Source organism: Coloeus monedula (genome assembly GCF_965178545.1).
Source record: "Coloeus monedula genome assembly, chromosome: 15".
Lineage (NCBI taxonomy): Eukaryota > Metazoa > Chordata > Aves > Passeriformes > Corvidae > Coloeus > Coloeus monedula.
The window spans coordinates 2,794,734-2,813,000 of NC_138795.1; the positions used below are offsets into that span (position 1 = coordinate 2,794,734).

The following is an 18,267-nucleotide window of genomic DNA, read 5'->3' on the forward strand; positions in this document are numbered from 1 at the left end:
GGTGGTGCCGCTGTCTCTCCCGGTGGTACTGGTGACATTCCCCGTGTTGCTGGTGGCATTCCCAGGCGTATCGGTGGCATTCCCACCAGTGTTGGTGGCTCTCCCGGCACTTTGGGATCCGTCGTGTTAGGGCTGACAGCGAGGGGTTTAAAGGCTGTTTGTGGGGTTTGAAGGCTGTTTGTGGGGTGTCTGCATGAGGCAAATGCTTTGGTGGAGCCAAGTGACATTCCCTAAAATCTAGGGGACCGACACCTGGACCCAAACCGAGCATGGCAAGGTAGGAATCGTTCCTTTCCCACTGCCCCCGTGACATTGCTCATCTCCCCCGGTTTTAGGTGTGGAAAGCCGGGTGCAAGGATGGTGAAGCTGGGGAGTAATTTGAACGACAAGAACAACAAACAACCATCCAATGAAGATGGTTTTCAGACAGTTCCTTTGATCACACCTTTGGAAGTAAATCACCTGCAGTTCCCGGCTCCGGAAAAGGTAAAACAAAATCAGAATGTGCTCCTGCATGGTTGCGCACACGTACGTGCCCCTTGGTTGTCACTGGGCTCTGGTGATGGGAATTGTGGCACATTTATTCAATAAATAAAAAGGGGTTATCTTTCAAAGCGCGTTTACCTGTTTTAACATGGCAAATAAGCCCGCAGCAGTCCCCCAGTGCCTTCCCTCCTCAAAAAAAGAGCTCCAAATATTCACAAATACAACTGGAAAAAAAGCTTGGTGTGTTTCTCTTGCAAGCGCCGGGGAAACCAAGGAGCAGTGTGCAATGTGTTATTATCAGTAAGATTAATGGCCTGCTTTGAGAGGAGGTAATGTGATAACTGCCGAAATAAGCAGCTGTTTTAATTATCTCTGTTAAGCTCCGTTTTCTTCTCCGTGGCTTTGCAAAGCTGATTTGGGCACCGAGGATGCTGATTTCTCTGGGGAGAGTGGCTGAGTTCCTTGGGGGACAGCCCAGGGTCGCGTTTGGCCCCGGGCAGGGGACATTGTTCTCCCCTGCCCTCTCAACTCTCTCACACCTGAATGCAGCACTAAAACGCCCAGGAATGTGCGATTGGCTGCGGGGTGTGTTGGGATTTTTTGGCTGCAGTGTGAACTAGGAAATCTTTTGTCTACATCCCTGTGGGGATGATGCATATCAGTATAACCTGGTGAGGACATGATGAGACTGTAAAAATCCGTATTCCCCAACAGCCCTCACCAAAACAAAGCCTGTCTGCAATGTAGTTCCCAGATACCACAGAGGTGGAGCCAGCCCACCCCAAAGTACAGACAGAATGATTAGATCTCGGAAGATAATGGAATAACAGCAAAAATTAACACTGATGATTATTGAACATATATCCTGCTTTCACCGTGGTACAAAATGAATTTTCCCTAAATACATTAGGAGAACATGGTGATGGATGTGATAAACCTGTCTAGGTAGACAAACTGTGTTTATTTTAGGATAGAGCTGAGTCAACTGCCTTGACATCCTGGGAACCAGAGCTGTGCCAGACAAAGGAGCTGGTTCTGTTTTCCATGTGCCTCATGGCAATCAGGAGCAACTTTGCTGCATTCAGGAGAGTTGAGACTTCTGTGAATTGTTGTGGATCAGAGGCTAAGCCAGCCCTTATCTGTGACTCTGATATAAATAAGATTAAGCAAAATAATTTCGGCAATGCAATATGATTTGTCATAAATGTCTGAAAACCTCGGGAAACTGTAGGTGTGTAAAAGTCGCTCTGATGCAGTACAAGGGGCTCCTTGAGATCACCCAGTGTCACATGACAGTGTGGAATTTAAATGACTTGTGGATCAGGTGAGACATGGATTACCCAACAAAGATCTTTTCAAGCTAATCGAGGGCTAATGAGAGTTCTCAGGACCACCACAGTTCCAACTGCCTGTTGGTGAACAAACACTGGCGTGGATCGGTGTGGTGTGATTCGTTGCTGATTTTTCTGTTTAAACATGCCCACATCAATAATTCACGTGTTGTTAGGTTGCATTACTTTCATTAGCATATATTACTGCCAGTGCATCTCCTGACATCCATATTTTTCTTTGCTGGAAGTGTGGGATGTATCTCCGGGCGTGCTGAGTGTGATTCAGAACTCATTAGTCAGAGCAATTGATTTCTGCAGGCTGTGGTTCATCTCCTCCATGCAGCAGGCCCAGATTTAACGGGCTGGAAATCCCTTCACCAGGAGGAGAGGTTATTTATGATAAAAGCAAAATAATTCATGACCCGTTTCCTTTGCTTTCTGTAGAAGGGGTTCTGTTGGGGTGAGTTCACCCCGGGGTAGAGGGGCTGTTTAAAGAGCTGCTAATAAGGAGCTGAGCCTCGGGTGAAAAGCTTGGGCAGAGGTTAAGTGAGAGGGGCAAATTACAGCTTTGTACTTGAGAAAGCAAAGCCGCTGCTGAATTCAGGCAGGCTGTGCCCCTGAGGACGAGTGGACATGGATTTCAAGTGTTTCAGGGTGTATTCTTGTTTGGACTTGCCTTGCTCTCAGGAGATTTGGTTACGAAAACTCCTAAAACTGACTTTTCCCCCCTGTTTATTCCTAAAACGTGCGAGCAGTTGATTTTTAGCCGGGGAGAATGAGATCACAAGGCGGGGTGCTTCCTGTGCCTGCAGCATGGGATGCTGCAGGAGCGAGCAGAGCCCGGCGAGCCGCGGTGTCGGGTCTGGGGGTCAGCCCCGCGGGGCTCTCCAGCCTCGGGGCTTTCCTGCCCTGCCCCCCGATCCCGCTGCCAGCAGCCACTGGGAGGCAATGCTGCGGGCCAGCTCCTGCATCGCACCCGCGGCACTCCACGGACAGCCGCGCGTTGTCCTGGCAGCCTCCTGTAAGTGAAACCTAAAAAAACCCCAACCCTGCTAAGTATTCCCCTTTCTGGGCTTTTCTTCGCTGTCAGAGAGGATCTGCATTTAGGAAACTGTGAACTTTTGACCTGGATCTAACCTTGGGGTCAAGGCAATCCAGGCTGCATCAAAACCAGGGCAGGTAGGTTTGGGTGCAGCTCAGGGCTCTGTCCTTGCTCTGTCTGGTAAAGAAGGAGTAGTAACAGTTTTGGGTAGTGATCCAAGAGTGTACAAGGTTTGTGTAGGGCAGCCCACCTGCTGCCACTACAATAATGCCGTCACCTGGTGTGTATTTGCAAGTTCTGTTCATTTATAGGGTTTTTTTTTTTCAGTTGAGTCTTAAGATACCTGCATGCAAGTTGAAGAGCATCAAACCTGTTGTTTGTTGGATCCTTAAAAGCAGCCCACAAAGCCTGTGGAATCTACAGACTGAAAATTGTGGTTTAAGGACCTTAAATACCTGGTTTTTTTCTTCATTTTAAGGACATTTCTGTAGCTGAATCACTTGAGAATCATTCAAAGTGAGTCTCAGCATTAACCTATGTAGGTGTTTCACCAGAGCTTCTGTCCTCTCTTCCCAAGTGTTTTCTGTGTCTGGCTCCTCTTTTGGAGAAAGGATACAGAAACAATATAGAAATGAGGCTTTTGCTGATGTGAAGTAATCTCTGAAGTCCAGCTCTTTTCAGATAGTTCCTTGAAGAAATCATATGGGGAATGGGGGGTGAGAAAGGAAAACACTTAAAGATGTGCTCAAATTTACTGTCTGTCCTTTTGGGGGTGCTTTCCTAACAGCCTTGTTTTCCAAAGCACCGAGAGCTTAGCAGCTCCCTCTGACTTCCACCTTGCTGCTGCTGGGAAAATGCAGGCAGGATTTCAGGAGGCTTCCATTTGGCAACTTTCTTTTCTAAAATTGCAGACCACTGGAATGTCTTTTTCCTTCTCCCACCAAAGGAGGATGTCCCCTCCTCATGCTGCTCCTCCTGCAGCATCAGCATTCTTGTCCTTCTGTCAGCACTTGTGTGTCTGCAGGGGGACAAATGTACCCGAGGCAGGAATTGTCCCCCTAAGGTGCTAAGCCTGCTGTGCATTTATATTTATTGACAACCTTCAAGTATTTCCCTTGTCCCCTATTCCCTTGCTGGAGCAGAAGGCAGAGACAGGTGCTCTTAAATCATTTTTACATGGCCTTTTTGGTGAAATCCATCCATGTAACAGCAATAATAGCCCCATCAACAATGACAAGCCCTTGACCTGGCTTTTTATGTGTCTGAATTTCATTTCTTCTGATTCAAAAAGAAAAAAAAACACCCAGCAGAAGTCTTTTATCTTTTAGAACCAAAGGGGGAGAGAGGAGCTCTGTTGCCTTGTTTTCCAAGGCATAGACAAACAGCTTCAGCTGTGATTGTGTCTCTGCAATGATAATGCTGAAAGATGTGCAGCTTTTCATGGACCATTCTGTTCACTGAAATTTTAAATGAGACCAACAACTGGGGACCCCTTGGTCTCTTGGCTCGCTTCAGTATAATCCAGCAGGAAATACCTCTGTTCTGGCAGTAAAATCCTAATTTTACATAACACAAAAGTGCATGAAAGCTCTTGTCAGGCTGAAAAAAACATCCGGCATCTCTTTTGTGGTGAAGGCTGCAGAAGGTTTATCATGTGGTCCATTGTTCTTTATTTTGAATGCATCAGGAGGCTCGAGAATTAATTTCTCTAGTGGCAAATTCCTGCCACCAACCCAGCAAAAAAATTAGATCTAACAGCTCTTTCCAAATGCTTTTCCCACCCTGTGCTCCTGGCCACATCGCTCTCTGAGTGGCTGAGGCCATGCATTTATACAGAGTTCCTGGAAATCAGGGGGGTCCCTGGTGTGCACAGCCTGTCCCTGTTGGTTTAACAGAAAATAACGTTTGGTCCTGGCCAGTTGAGCAGGAATAATTAAGAGTAGCTGGATGAGTGCTCCTGTACCTCGGGGACTGCTTGGAGCTCCGTCCTGGATACCAGTGTCAGCCTGCCCTCTGTACAGCCTGAAGGTACGAGCTGTCAGGGCAGCGTGGAGCTGCTTTTGGGGAGCTGCTGCACGTGCTGGGGCCAGAGGCAGCTTGGCATTCCCAGCCTGGGAAGCTGTGGGAGCTCCAGATGCAGCTGGGGACAGGCAGCTCCTGCTCATCTGCTGGTGAGGCTGGTGGGATGGAGCAAATGGCAAAAGGAGGGACGGGGCAGGGGTAGTGATGAGGCAGGAGGAGGAAGGAGGAGGAAGAGGGAGGAGAAGGATGGAAGGGGAAATAAAAGATGGATAAAATGAAGCTAATAACAAATAAAAAGGAACAGGCAGGCTATCTTGCCTTTCCCCATCCTTCCCTTTCTCCACTTGGGATACTCTCCCTTGTCCCCACCAACACCAGTGTGGGCCTTCTTCTCATCCCCCTCCTACACTGGGCAATGGCTTTGTCCTCTGGATCCGTATTAGACCTGAACACCACCCCTGCTCGTTAGGCTGTAATCAGTCCTTGCAGCACCACACTCGGGCAGAGCAGCCTTTGGGGAAACCTCCTTGATGCTGTTTGCATGTTTTGGACAGCCCTGCTTGTGTCCTTGGCAGTTCCTGCTCCTGTTGGGATGTCACTCTGTGCTGGCCTTCCTCTCGGAACACCAGCCCCTCCACTAGGGCTGTTCCCAGGGTGCCCACAGGGACCTGGAGCAGCTTCCAGCAGCCTCCCATCATCCAGAGAATGTAGTGCTGCTGCAGAGCTTCACTCTCAACATCCCAGGATTTGTGTAGCCTGGGCAGAAATCGCCCTCCTTAACTGCTCTGCCATCAGTGCCTGAATTAGGGGCTTTAAAGCTGCCTGGTTTTGTGAGCTCCATTACCTCTCTTAAGCCCAGTTATGTCTGCACTGCAATTCCTCGGAGCTGCATCCTGCAGAAGCAGCAGGAATGGACACAGGGAAGTGTGTTAGGGTATGGAGGCTTGGCTGAGCCTGTTCTTTTTTCTACAGTGGAAGCCCAGTGCTGAGGGGGGAAGTGATTTCAGCAGGAGGGTCAAGTGAACCCCTCATACCAGTTCCTTACTGGTCTAGAAAGGAGAACCAGGCAGGAATCTTGGCTGAAGGGAAATCAGTGGAGCTCTGCTAATTCACCCTGGCCAATTTGCCCTCCCTACAGCTGAGTGATTGATTTTTTTGTCTGCTTTGCTAAGCCCTCTCCTGGATGAACCTACTGAAATCAGTTTTTCTCACCCCACCTCCTGTGGGTTATGGGCACCTAAGGATTTGTAGGCAGACTTGGCTTAATAAATTCCAGGCTACTTTTGTTCTTGGGGCTGTGCCTTGCCCTTCTCAGCTGCTTTCAGCTCCCAGTGCAGCCTTTGCATTCTGTGCTGCTTTTCACGGGTGATGCCAGGGCTGATTACATTTGCTGTCTTTGTCCTTTTGCGTTGTTCCTTATGCCTGGAATATCTTCCTGGCACTGATTCAGGAGACCACTTTTTCCTACCACCCTCTGTGAAACTCATTTCCAGCACAACACCCGTTAGATGAGCAGATACGGGGTAAAAAAATAGCAGAGTACTGACCCTGGCTTTGTCCAGGGACTATGGATTTGATCCCAGGGCATCTTTTTGTTAAAATTTTCATTTTTTAAATTTTATTTTTGCTGCTTGATATTTCAGGCATTTTATGTATTCAAATAATGACTAGAATGCCCTTACCTACATCACAAATGCCAATTTTAGTACTAACCTTTGGGAAGTCTGCTTGCTGAGATGGGTCCATCCTGTAGATTTGGAAGCACAGCTGCCATGCCTGTAGGGTGGGACATAGCCATAATCATTTGGGGAAGCTTTAAAGACCTAATTCTCTCAAAATCCAGGAATTTGCAGCATGGTCATTGCCAGGTAGTCTGAGATATGTCCACCTTATCCAGTTTCTGGCAGTAGCCAGGGCAGCAATCAGGGGGAGGTACAGGAGATGCTGCATGGAGCTGCTCGTGCCTATCAATGTTTCATCCTAAGCCTGCAAGGCGAGAGACTGTTTTAAGCCCTGAAACATGATTTTCCTATCTCTTCTTATATTCTTTTAGTGCTAAGTATTTTAACTTCAGCTGGTGTTGGCAATGTGCACATCTCATTTGCTCTTTGGAGCTGGCTCTGTGTGAGGATTAGGCTGGAGAATTGTGTATGCAGGCAGGTGGTGGATTCTGGCCATTGTTTGGCTTGGAGCACACGAGAGGAGAACCTGCCCCAGTCTCAGCAGGTTTAGTCCCAGCTTTAGGTGCTGTCACCTGGTCCCTGCTGCACCCTGAGGTCCTGCTCAGCTGCCGATGCTTTGCTGGGTAACAAAGGCAAAGGAAACCATGACACTGGTGCCAGTGAGAAGTTGATATTTTCCCTTCTGTCTCTGCAAGGAATGGAGAAAGATGTGGAAAGGAAGGAAGCTGAGTCTCATTTTCATTTAAAAGTGAGCATGACTAATCCTCCTGGAAACTGGTGGGGGTGTTACAACCATTCTGTGGGACTACAAAGTCCAGCTTTGAACTTGGAAGGAACCTTTCTCCTTGGTAGCAGCAACACATTTTGTTTATCTCTTCTGTCAATCTGACAGCCACTCCGACTGAGAGACTCTTCATTATTAATAATCCCAGGAAGTAGTATTTTAAATTTTTATGGTTTGCGCTTTGCAGCACCTGAACCACAATATATTACATGCACCGTGGCAGTGGAGTGGGAATTACAGCAGGGCTGCATGTCCTTTTCCAAATGAATAATTTAAAGTTTTCACAATGCCAGTTATGTTAAATATTATTACTCATTTCTTCAGGGAAAACCATAGAGCTCGAACGCAAATATAAAGTGGCAATAAATGATGTTACATTTAGCCAGTTGGAGACAAGGCTCAGAATTCATATCAGTTCATTTTCTGAAACACTTACTTCATCCCTTTGCTGGAAAATCCTTTTCAAGGTTCCATGCTTAATGGGATATTTTTCAATTTGTCACATTTCACATCTACTCTGCTCCTTCCTCCTCACAGCAAATGCTTTTAATATAGCCCACTTGGTTAGAAGCATGCTTTCTTTTCCCTTTCAGCAGCCCAAATCCCTGGATTTCCCAGCACTCTCCTACTGTTTACCTTCTCAAGGTTGTCGATGATGGATTTCCTGCTGGTGTAGGCAGACTCTCATCTGTTGTTTCTCACCTCAGCACACCTACAATTTTCCAAAGCATCACTACAGAGAGGGTGCATGGTCCTGCATTCATTAAAGCTGAGGAAAGATTTCTTATTGATCCCAGTCGTGGCACTAGCATTAAGCCTGGAATAATAAGAGCATTTAGGTTTAGGACTCAATAAATGTATTCACAAACAGCATCGTTAGAAACATCTTGTGTGGAGCAGGATGATGGATGTGGCTTGTGGTCCTGTTGTGGTGGGGTTTCACAATTTCCACAGGCCGTTCCCTGCAGCCTTCTCTGAGCTCTTCAGAAGCGTTTGAAGGACTGGAATGAGGAACCAGAAGCTCCAAGGAAGAGAACAGAATGTCAAAACCTTTCCAGACATGAAAAGTTACTACGTCTACTGACCTGGGATGGCTGAGGGGCACAATTCTGCAGATAGCTGACATTTTCCATAGGTTGTCTGACTGCCTTCCCACCCCAGTCATCCTTTGCTAGTCCCTAACCCCAAATACTTTTACGGAGAATCTGCTGGAGCTCCAATTCTCTCTCCGTAATGAAAGTCTGAGAAAACGCCGTGCATTGTAAGAAGGGAGCCAACCGGGATCTGAACTCCTGACTCAGCCACCAAGGGGGACTCAGCACATTACTGAGATTCTTTTTTTGTCTTTTTCCCCTACTCCTCCATGAGTAATATGGGATCCTGGGGTCATGCTGTGTGCAGAGTGCCCTGAACACTTGCTGGAGAATTCCCCAGGATCCCCAAGCACCGGAGGTGGAGCTGGCTGTGGGAAGGAGCCTGAAGCCAGCTCCGATGGGCCAAAGCACTTAAATGCACACTTAACTTGAAATATCCGGCTCATCCTGCTGATGTTAATAGGACTACTTGCATGTTTAAGTGCTTTGCTGAATTGGTGGTTAATTGGCTCAAATTCTAAACAAACCTGGTTAAGGAGGAAGCGGCAAGGACTGCGGTGTGGGTTCCCATAGTTAGATGTGTCTTTTTGCTGGTCCACAGAAGCCCTTTTCTCTCCTCTGATATTCTCACAATCACTCTGCAAACCGCATCTCGGAAGCAACTTTCAAAGACCAGCTTTATTTTGGAAGTAAAATGAAGAAAGTCCCAGGTAATTTATTGGTGTTCCCTTTACTGCATATGCAATGAACAGCTCAGTTCCTGCAACTTTAAGGTGTCGTATCTCTGGGAAATGGTGTGAAAACTTTAAGAACGGATCACAGGAGCAAGATAATCTACAGGGAGATTCCCTGAGCTAAATCCATCTGGAAGTTCCCCCTTAGAGCAGCTCTTTTCCAACGTGCCAGCATCCCAGAGGAGGGAACAAGGAGATGGCATTTCCTTCATTTCAGTTTGCTTTGAATTGCAGCTTCCCCAGGACCCCAGTTTTCCCCTCCCTGTCCCTGATTTCATTCAAGAACGACAATTCCCAAGCCAGCACCGCTGCAGAGCAGACAAGGAGAGGGGATGGGGGGATCATTCTGTTGCTGTGGGTTGTAATAAACGGCAGCAGCTGTCCCAGGAAAGCTGTCGTGGTGTGAGATGGATGTTCCTTGTTTGCATGGAAACAGTGGGATCTGTGCTCGGATGGAGCTGCTCGAGGGCAGGCGCTGATAAATGAGCGCTGATCATTGCCCCGACTTCGAAGTCAGGAGGCTTTTATTACTTGACGTTCAACAGCAATTTGGGTAGAATTTCTGGAAGACTTCACTGCCAGGATTTTTTTTTCTCACTGACAAAATGGAAAAAGAAGGTGAAAAAGGAGTGATGGCAGGGAGTGGGGGAAGGCAAATCTTTCCCACCCAACTCAAATCAGAAAGCTGGAAAATGAAAACAGAAAAAGAAAAAAGAAGACAAAAGCTAAAACTGCAGTAAGGTTTCTTTAGAAGATTGATTATTTTCCTAAATTTGCACTTTTAACTCTGCAAGAGTGGGATCCATGCTCAGACTGATTTATTTAGCCTGTGGGGGACTGAGCAAGAGGGAGCTCTGTTCTTCTCAACTACACCCCATGCCCTCAGCAAAATTGCATTTTGATCGTTGCTGCCATGGTGCTCCCCCACCACAGGTTTTCAGTTTTCTGTTTGACCTTTGTCATTTGATTTCTGTGCTCTCCTTTCAAAAGGAGACTTCATTGCCTGCCCTGTCTTTCTTCTGCTGAGTAATTCCACCGGGTGTCTGACAAAGACACTTCTGGAGAGCAGGGTTTTAACTTTTGCCATACTAAAAGGCCTTTAGCAAAGGTACTTCTTCCCTCTTCTACCAAAGCTTTTTGATACCTCTGCAAATTTCTCTGCAAAACACTGCCCAGGGTGACTCTGGCTCTGTGCACACTCACTACACTGCTGGCACAATCAGCAGATTGTGTTTCAAGTGCCTTCTGATCTGACTGGGGCCTGAGCCTGCTTATTTATTCCAAGATGTGATAGAATTGCTACTGGACCTGAACCTGATGCCTGGTGAAGGAAGGGTTCATTTTCAGGCTCACTCTGTATCCCTGTGGGCAGCATGATTCAAACTTTCCTGCTTATTGGTGAAATGTAACAGTTAAAAAATGACCGTAACAAAATTGGTGTTGATGATGAAGAAAATTAAATTATAGCTAGAAACAAGGAAGGGTTTTAATTTGATTTTTTTCTTATATTCTGGCTTCATGGTCTTTCATTAAGACCAAGCGTTGGAGTTTGTGGAAAAGCCCTCATGTAAATTAAAAAAAATTGTCTGCAGCTAAGATGTATATCAAGCAGGAAGCATGAATTTGGGAGAATTGGATATTGTCTGAAAACAGAAAGAGAGCAATTTCTAAACACTGGCTGGCAGGTGCTGCTGGCTGATCCTCTATAATTTACTGTACTGGGTTTACAAAAGGCCAGGGAGAAGACTGAAGGCTGGCCAGCTGCACGAGGCTGGGTGCACTTGCCTCCTTTTGAGGGAGATAATTAGGTTTTTGCTTGTTTGAAACTCACAGCTGACCTGGGCCACTTTGTCTTGGCTGCAGAGGGAGCTTTGCTTTATTTTGCCCACAGTGTGCTGGACGGAGTGGGCAAAATGGGGTTTGGTTCAACAGTGGGTTCAGAGCAGGGTCAGGATTCACCCCAAACCTGCCCAGTCAAGCTTGTCCCCGTGGGTCATTTCCCATCCTCTGTGTTGTGTCATCAGAAATCCTGAGCTCCCAAATGCTCACAGAAATGTACTCGAGTGGCTTTTTGTCCCTTCTTCTCCCCAAGTATTAATATTGCAAATACTCCTGTAATAAACACTATTGAGAGGGATTCACTGAAGGATGTAAATATTCATCAGTATTTAATGATTTGCATTTGAATCCAGAAAATTGGCTTATGACTCCTCACTGCTTTTCTCTCCCTCTGATCATCACATGCATTAAATGCAAGAGGATTAAATACCTGGGGTTCTCTTTGGTCCAAAGCAGACTTTGCTGTCTTCATTTGGAAATAAGTCCGTGATTAGCTGGGAACTCAACCTTGTGCATCACTTAATCTGTTCCAATCCTTCACCACGGTTTTGTTTCTAACTAAGAGCTTTAGGATCACTCTTGTCACTCTCATCTGCAGCAGCCTCCACTCCTGGAGTTTTTCATTTCCACCAGGCTGCAGCTCAGAATGTGGACCCAAAAAGTGGAAGGGTCTTCTGCACTGGTGTAAACCACCTCATTTTATAAGATTAGTAGGATTAGTCAGACACAGATCTTAGAGGGAAAGCCAAGGTGATAATACAAGATAAATATTGATAATTTGGAGCCTGAATGAATGAGACACCAAATGGCCTCAATTTAAATTGGCTTCAGCAGAACTTGTTTGGACAGAGCTTTTAATTAGTGACATTCTTCTTTAGGATGGGCTGTTCTTCTGCCTGTTGAGCATGATACAAAAATTAAATGCCTAATCCTAAACAAAAGTGGGTGTCAGACACTTTGCTGTCAGCTGTTCTAAGGCTCGCTGTCCTAGTTCTGTGTATCTGCCTATTTATCTGCCTCTCTTATTCCTGAGGGCATGGGATGATGGCTTTGTGTTCATTTTTATGAACACTTTTATGTTTATGGTGCTTGTGTATGTCCAGGGGATGGTTTATATAAAAAAGCTTTGGTAACAACCCCAAAATTTGTGCTGTGGGCAGAACTCTTAAAAGTGTTGTTATTTTCCAGGTAATTGTGAAAACAAGAACAGAGTATCAGCCTGACCAGAAGAACAAAGGAAAACTCAGAGTGCCCAAAATTGCTGAATTCACAGTCAGTTTCACTGATGGGGTAACAGAAAGACTAAAGGTAAGAAATGGTTATTTTGCTGCCTTCTGATGCAAATACCATTCATTTTAAAATAACTGAATCAAAGTGACAGGAAAGACATAACAAATTTACCACTCCACTCCTCACCAGGGTCAAAGAGAGGTTTATCTGCATGAGTGTAAAGATTTTTTTTAGGACAGGCATGAAAATACCTTCTTTGGCTTACATCTAAAGTAGGAAATGCTTTTCTTTCCCAGGAAAATGATGAAAATATGTTCCAACCCAAATCGAAAATAAACAAAGTTTGAATCCTTTTTCTTCTCAAACATTGGTGTTTAAAAAGAATTTAAAAAATCCCAAGGAAGATGGATCGGAACATTTTGTTTAGCCATTTAAAACTCCTTTTGTCTCATAGCTAGACAACCCTTTTAATATTAAAAATACATTATTCTATTACTACAGAATAAAATCCACTTCAAAATGCATAGAAAAAGAGGTTTTAGAGAAGTATCCAAGCATATCCTGTCCTGTAAGCAGTTTTGCTTCACAGGAATTGGAATTTTGTGATGGAAAATGTTTTCTTGGGAAATTTTCAACAGGCTCTACTCAAACATGGAAAGAAACTCATGATTTATTGAGTGCCCTCGGTTCCTGTTGACTGCAGCACATTAGAATGGCTCAGTTCCTCCTAAAATTAGATTCCCAAGTGTGTAGCTGCCAGTTTGCCCTCCCTTTTCACTGGGAAGACCTGGTGCTTTTTCTACACCACAGAGCATGGCAGTGACAGAAATGTGAGATCTGACTGCTCATTTTCAAAGTCAGAGGAAATACCAATGATTTGAGTAGAAAACAGAAAAAGTGGGCAGTGCTTGGTTACAGTCCTGCTCCTTCCAAAGCATACTTTATTCTTAAAGAGTTGTATAAATAAATGTGTATGGTTCTTGGGGTTTTTTTTTCAGTGGACATCAGTTTGATCTAAAATTACTTGCCTGCCATTGATGTTTACTGAATTTTTCACTGAGCTTATTGTGTGTAGTATCTATTTACCACCAGTGGTAACTCTCCATTGTCCCACTACTAAAGGGAACAGTGAATTAACCACAGTTAAATCCCAGTCTTGGAAGCCACAGCAGACATGTTCCAGTGAGAGCAACACACAAATCAGAACCAGACATGATGTGCCTGAGAACCAGCAATAAATTCAGTCTCCTGGACTCATGTGTTGGCTTTAACCCGCAGGAAATGGCCTTGCTGATGCTGTAAATGGTGGTGCCTCCCTGGGTATTTAACACTGGATCCTGCAGCCCCAAAGGATGTGAAAGGCAGTGTAAAACCACTGAAAGATCTGGCTTTGTTATTTTAAAAAAGCAGTCAAGAACATCTCATCTTTACACACTGAGTTAATGTATAGCTCATGGATAAATCCTATTTCATTTACTCCTTCTACAGAGTATCTTGTTTTTCCCATTTTTCAAGCACCCAAGTTGCTGTTGCATTCAAACCTTTCCTTTCATGCATTTTTTCCTCTCCCAGTCCTGTTTTTGGTGCAGTTTTCCCATCGCTCTCACCAGCTCCAGCTGGGAGCCCTGGCAGAGGTGGGAGCTGGGCCTCTTCCTATAGAGCCTGGCAACATCACAGTTTCATTTTTGAGCTATTTCCTTTCCCTGCATTCCAGATGATTTTCATTCTCTGCACTTCAATGTCAACTTATTCATCAGGCAGCCTCTGGTCAAATACTGGATAGGACTCTAAGCCTCTCCCTGCTTGCTTTTCATAAGGCTTCCATGTATCCCATTAATTTTGTAGTATTATTTCCTGACAAAAATGAGCTAATAGGTAATATTTATTACCTTTTGTACTTTTTTATTGCACCACATTTTTGTCCCAGTGCATATTTTTAGTGAAGTTATTAAAAACCCTGCCCTCTGGTTATATGCTGGCCTATTATCTGGTACTGATGAAATCATTTTACATTTGTTTTTTGTAAGAGCAAATCACAGTAAATACATAACTTTCATGATCTCAGCTTGGCTACATTTTTAAAAGCTTTAAAAATGTGATAAAATTGTGTTCATCATGTTTTCTTTTGCACTTTTGAGGGTGGAAAAGTCCTCCCAGCCCATCGAGTCCAACCTGTGCCCCATCCCCACCTTGTCCCCAGCCCAGAGCACTGAGTGCCACCTCCAGCCCTTCCTTGGGCACCTCCAGGGATGGGCACTCCAAACCTCCCTGGGCAGCCCCTGCCAAGGCCTGAGCACCCTTTCCATGGGGAAATTCCTGCTGCTGTCCACCCTGAGCCTCCCCTGGCCCAGCCTGAGGCCATTTCCTTCCATCCTGTCCCTCTTCCCTGGGAGAAGAGGCTGAGCCCCCCTGGCTGCCCCCTCCTGTTGGGTACAAAGTAGATAGTAGGGAAAGGTTGGATATCAGGAAAGGTTCTTCCCCCAGAGGGTGCTGGGCACTGCCCAGGCTCCCCAGGGAATGGGCACGGCCCCGAGGCTGCCAGAGCTCCAGGAGCGTTTGGACAGCGCTGCCAGGGATGCCCAGGTTGGGGTTGTTGGGGGGTCTGGGCAGGGACAGGAGCTGGACTTGGATCATCCCTTCAACTCAGGAGATTCTGTGATCCTGTGATGCAGAAGAGCAGGATGTCTGGAGAAAATTTTGAGACCATGTGAACCTGCAGCCAAGTCCACAGATGCCCTTTTCCCTGCCTTTTGGGTATCTTTTATTGAAGAAACTAATGAATTATTAGACAACTTTCTCACATGAACAAGCCCAAGCCAGAATTTAAGCTTATGCTTGCATATTTTTCATCCATCCAGAATAGCCCAGATCTGAGCTCTTTAATTATCATAAAGAAGAGACTGTCCCTAGGCAACGGTTCTTCTTTCACACCAGCTCTTCCAGGAATCTGAGATAGCTCCTGCAACTTGTCACATCCCCTAATAGATGAGATTATGATTCTCTCCAGCTCAGCACACGGTGTCCTGGAAGTTTGACCAATTAGGCTGATTCTTCAGCTGGATGAGTCAGCCCATACATCCTTTATAACAACTGTTTAAATTGTTCTGTGTCGATGGCTTACAAGAAAATGATGGTCAAATAGCCTTATGGTTGAGCCATCCATACAGAAAAGAAATTTCTCTTCTCGTTTTACTCCTCCACAGAGAAGCAAAGAGAAATTTTTCTAAGCTGACAGGCGATGGTTTATAGACCTTGCCTTCTCCAGACTGCTTATACCTTTGGAGTGTGTTCCTCTAGGAAGTTTTTGATCTGCAGAGATCTTGTTTTGCAGTAACTCTGTGAGCTGAGGTTTCCCAGGCTGGAGGGGAGGGGTGGCTGCTGTTTGCCTTTCATTTGCAGTGCTTTGAAGGGAGCTCCTGTTCCTGGCCTTTGCCATCCTGTGACTACACTGAGGTGCATTAGAGAGGGTCTGTAAATGTGTCTCTGATTCCTCTGTGGGGTGACAGCTCTCACCCTTTGCATCTGGGGCTTCCTGCTCCTTCTCACCAGTGATACCCCATCTTCCAGCTTTTAAAAACAATCTCTCATGTGAGTAATCATCCTGCCCTTATTTCTATCAGTACTGAAAAGAGGTTGAGTCCTTTTTGCTTTTTAAGCAGATTCCCCATCAAATGAAGTCTTGTTACTTCCAGAGACAGGGTTTCCAGTGACTCCTTTTCTCTTCCAACCGGTCCAGATAGCACAGAAATCATCCAGAAGCATTAATTTATTAAATAGCATCAGAAGAGGTGCTGGGGTGACCTTTCTGTGTAGGTTTACAGAGCATTGGGTGAACACCTGTAACTGCTGGTCCCTTACTGGTTTTACACAAACTGGTCTCTTTGTTACACCAGTCTGAGCCCTTTCTCCCCACTGCCACAGAACTGTTCATTATTTTCAGGGAGACAATGATTTATTGACTATTAGCTGGGTGATAGTTATCTCCCATAGTTATCTGACTTTTCTTTTAAAAAGCTGGTGTTTTCAGCGTTGGAATAATTAAACTCTGTACTTGTCTTTAACAGAACAAGTTGGGAGTGGGTGTATGGGGGAGAAGTCGAGATATTTAAGATGTTTTTTGCAAGCAATTTATCTACCTGGAGAAATCATCTGCAAGTATTGATCGCTGCTTCACTGAAGAAGACTGGGAACTTCATTCTTCTGCTACAGTTTGGCAAGAGGCATTTTCAGAGTCACAGGCTGTGTCATCTCTCCCTGTTGAGTGTGCAATGACAATTATTTCTTATCATTAGATCACCCCTCTCCTCCCTCCGCCCTGAAACTGCCCTGAAACACAGATCCAGGGACCAGTGGATGTAATTACTGCCCACACTTTCCATTGGGTCCTCAAAATGTAGTGGAACCCATTCAAATGCTTCTGTTGTTGAAATGCTCATACTGGAAAAATTATTTTCCTCTGACCTAATGTGAAAGATTTAGAACAAAGTTGCTTTGTGTCCAGCCACACCCTGCAAAACAGAGCTTGATGCAAGAATTGTTCATGATCAAACCCAAGCCAATATCTGAAACGCTTGGCTCATAATTAAGAAAGATTTTGCTGGGCCAGGGCCAGGGATTCATTTCCTGTTGGTGGCAGCTTTGCTAAATGGAAGATGCTCCCCTGCTTCCCCCACTGGAAGGTGAGCCATCAAATCCCCAGGGAATTCACACTTTGCTGCACACACAGAGCCCCAAATGTGCCATTCCTGCTTCTGCTTCCCAAACTCCCTGCCCATGCCATGGATCCTGCAAACTTCCCCCGTGGGATGTTCTGCTTTCACTTGTAGGCTCTTGCTTTATGCTGACAGTTCTTCCTCTAACCTGCAAAGAAACCCCAGAAAAGCGGCTGGGGCTTTTCAATGTGCCCATTCGCAGGTAAATAAATTCAAAGTCTCCTTTAATTGTTCAGTTCCCGTGGGGCAGGAGTAACTCTTGGAGAAAGGACTTCTCTGAGTGTGAGCAGGACCGGTTTCCTTACTGTTTTTAATCCTGACAGTCCCAGCGTTACCATGGCAACTGCTCCATCCCATCGGTTACCGGGAGCTGCGGGGTGGCTGCTGAAGGATCCCATTACCCTGACTAATGGGAGTGGTGCTCAGGGCAGGAACACGGGCTGTACACAGGGATTTCTCTCACTGTTGGGAATTGCTGCTGGGGCTGAGACGTTGTTTTCGGGATCCAGGAGAGCAAGGGACAAAGCAGAGGAAAAGCAGAAGTGTGGCAGGCACAGGGGAGCAGGCACTGGCACCAGCATTGGGGCTGGTACCGTGGTTTTCTTTTGAACCTTGCACTCAGAGAGGGGATTGGAGAGGTGTCAGCATGAAGGGGTTGATTTCAGTCCCCAGGGAGTGATTTGGGGGAATATTCCCTCCCTTAGGGAGTTCTCAGCTGTCACCAAGCAATCTCCTTTCCCTGTGGGTGCAGTGGGCAAGTTCCTGCAGGGGTGTCAGGCAGCTCTCAGTGCACCTAAGTGTTCTCCAGGCTGTGGTGGACTGATTGAGTCTGGAGCCAAAGCCTTCTCTTTGGAGGCTGAATATTTTCCAATGCAATGCAGAAAGTCACCGGTTCTCTTTTCCCAAAAACCACTGCCCAGCCCTGCCTGGCCTTGCTGCAAACTCACACCTCTGTGGCTTCAGGCTCTCACTCGTGGTGTGTATGCAAGCAAGTGAGAAATGTTGCTCCTCATCTTTCTGCCTGAGCTCAGAAATCCTTCTCCTGCTCTGGCTGTAACGGGAAGAGAAGAGGACAGGTCACATCTGTCCCAGTGGCTCTCCCAGGCTGCACGAGGCTGATTGATGGAGCCGTTTGTGATCATCAGTGACAATCAGGAGCTGTGAGGATGAACTGAGTGGGGATTTGTTGCTCAGCTGCCAGGGAACAGATCTGTCTGATCACATCCCCAGGTATGGAGCTATAAACCCTGCAAGGTTTCCCCTTCCCTACCCTTCCCCAAGGCTGGGTAGGAGTCTGAGGGTTTTGTAAGA

The 18,267-nt window shown here is 46.0% G+C and overlaps 1 protein-coding gene across 1 annotated transcript in view; it reads left to right on the top strand.

The window, feature by feature from the left end:
- Positions 1-357: 357 nt before the first annotated feature.
- NSG2 (neuronal vesicle trafficking associated 2) overlaps positions 358-18,267 on the top strand; it is a gene marked incomplete at both ends in the record, with an annotated part of 29,190 nt that continues 11,280 nt past the window's right edge. Inside the window, 2 exons of the mRNA XM_082291310.1 lie at positions 358-486; positions 12,203-12,322. Coding sequence (XP_082147436.1) covers positions 358-486; positions 12,203-12,322 — 249 coding nt within the window. The remainder of the gene's footprint in view (positions 487-12,202; positions 12,323-18,267) is intronic.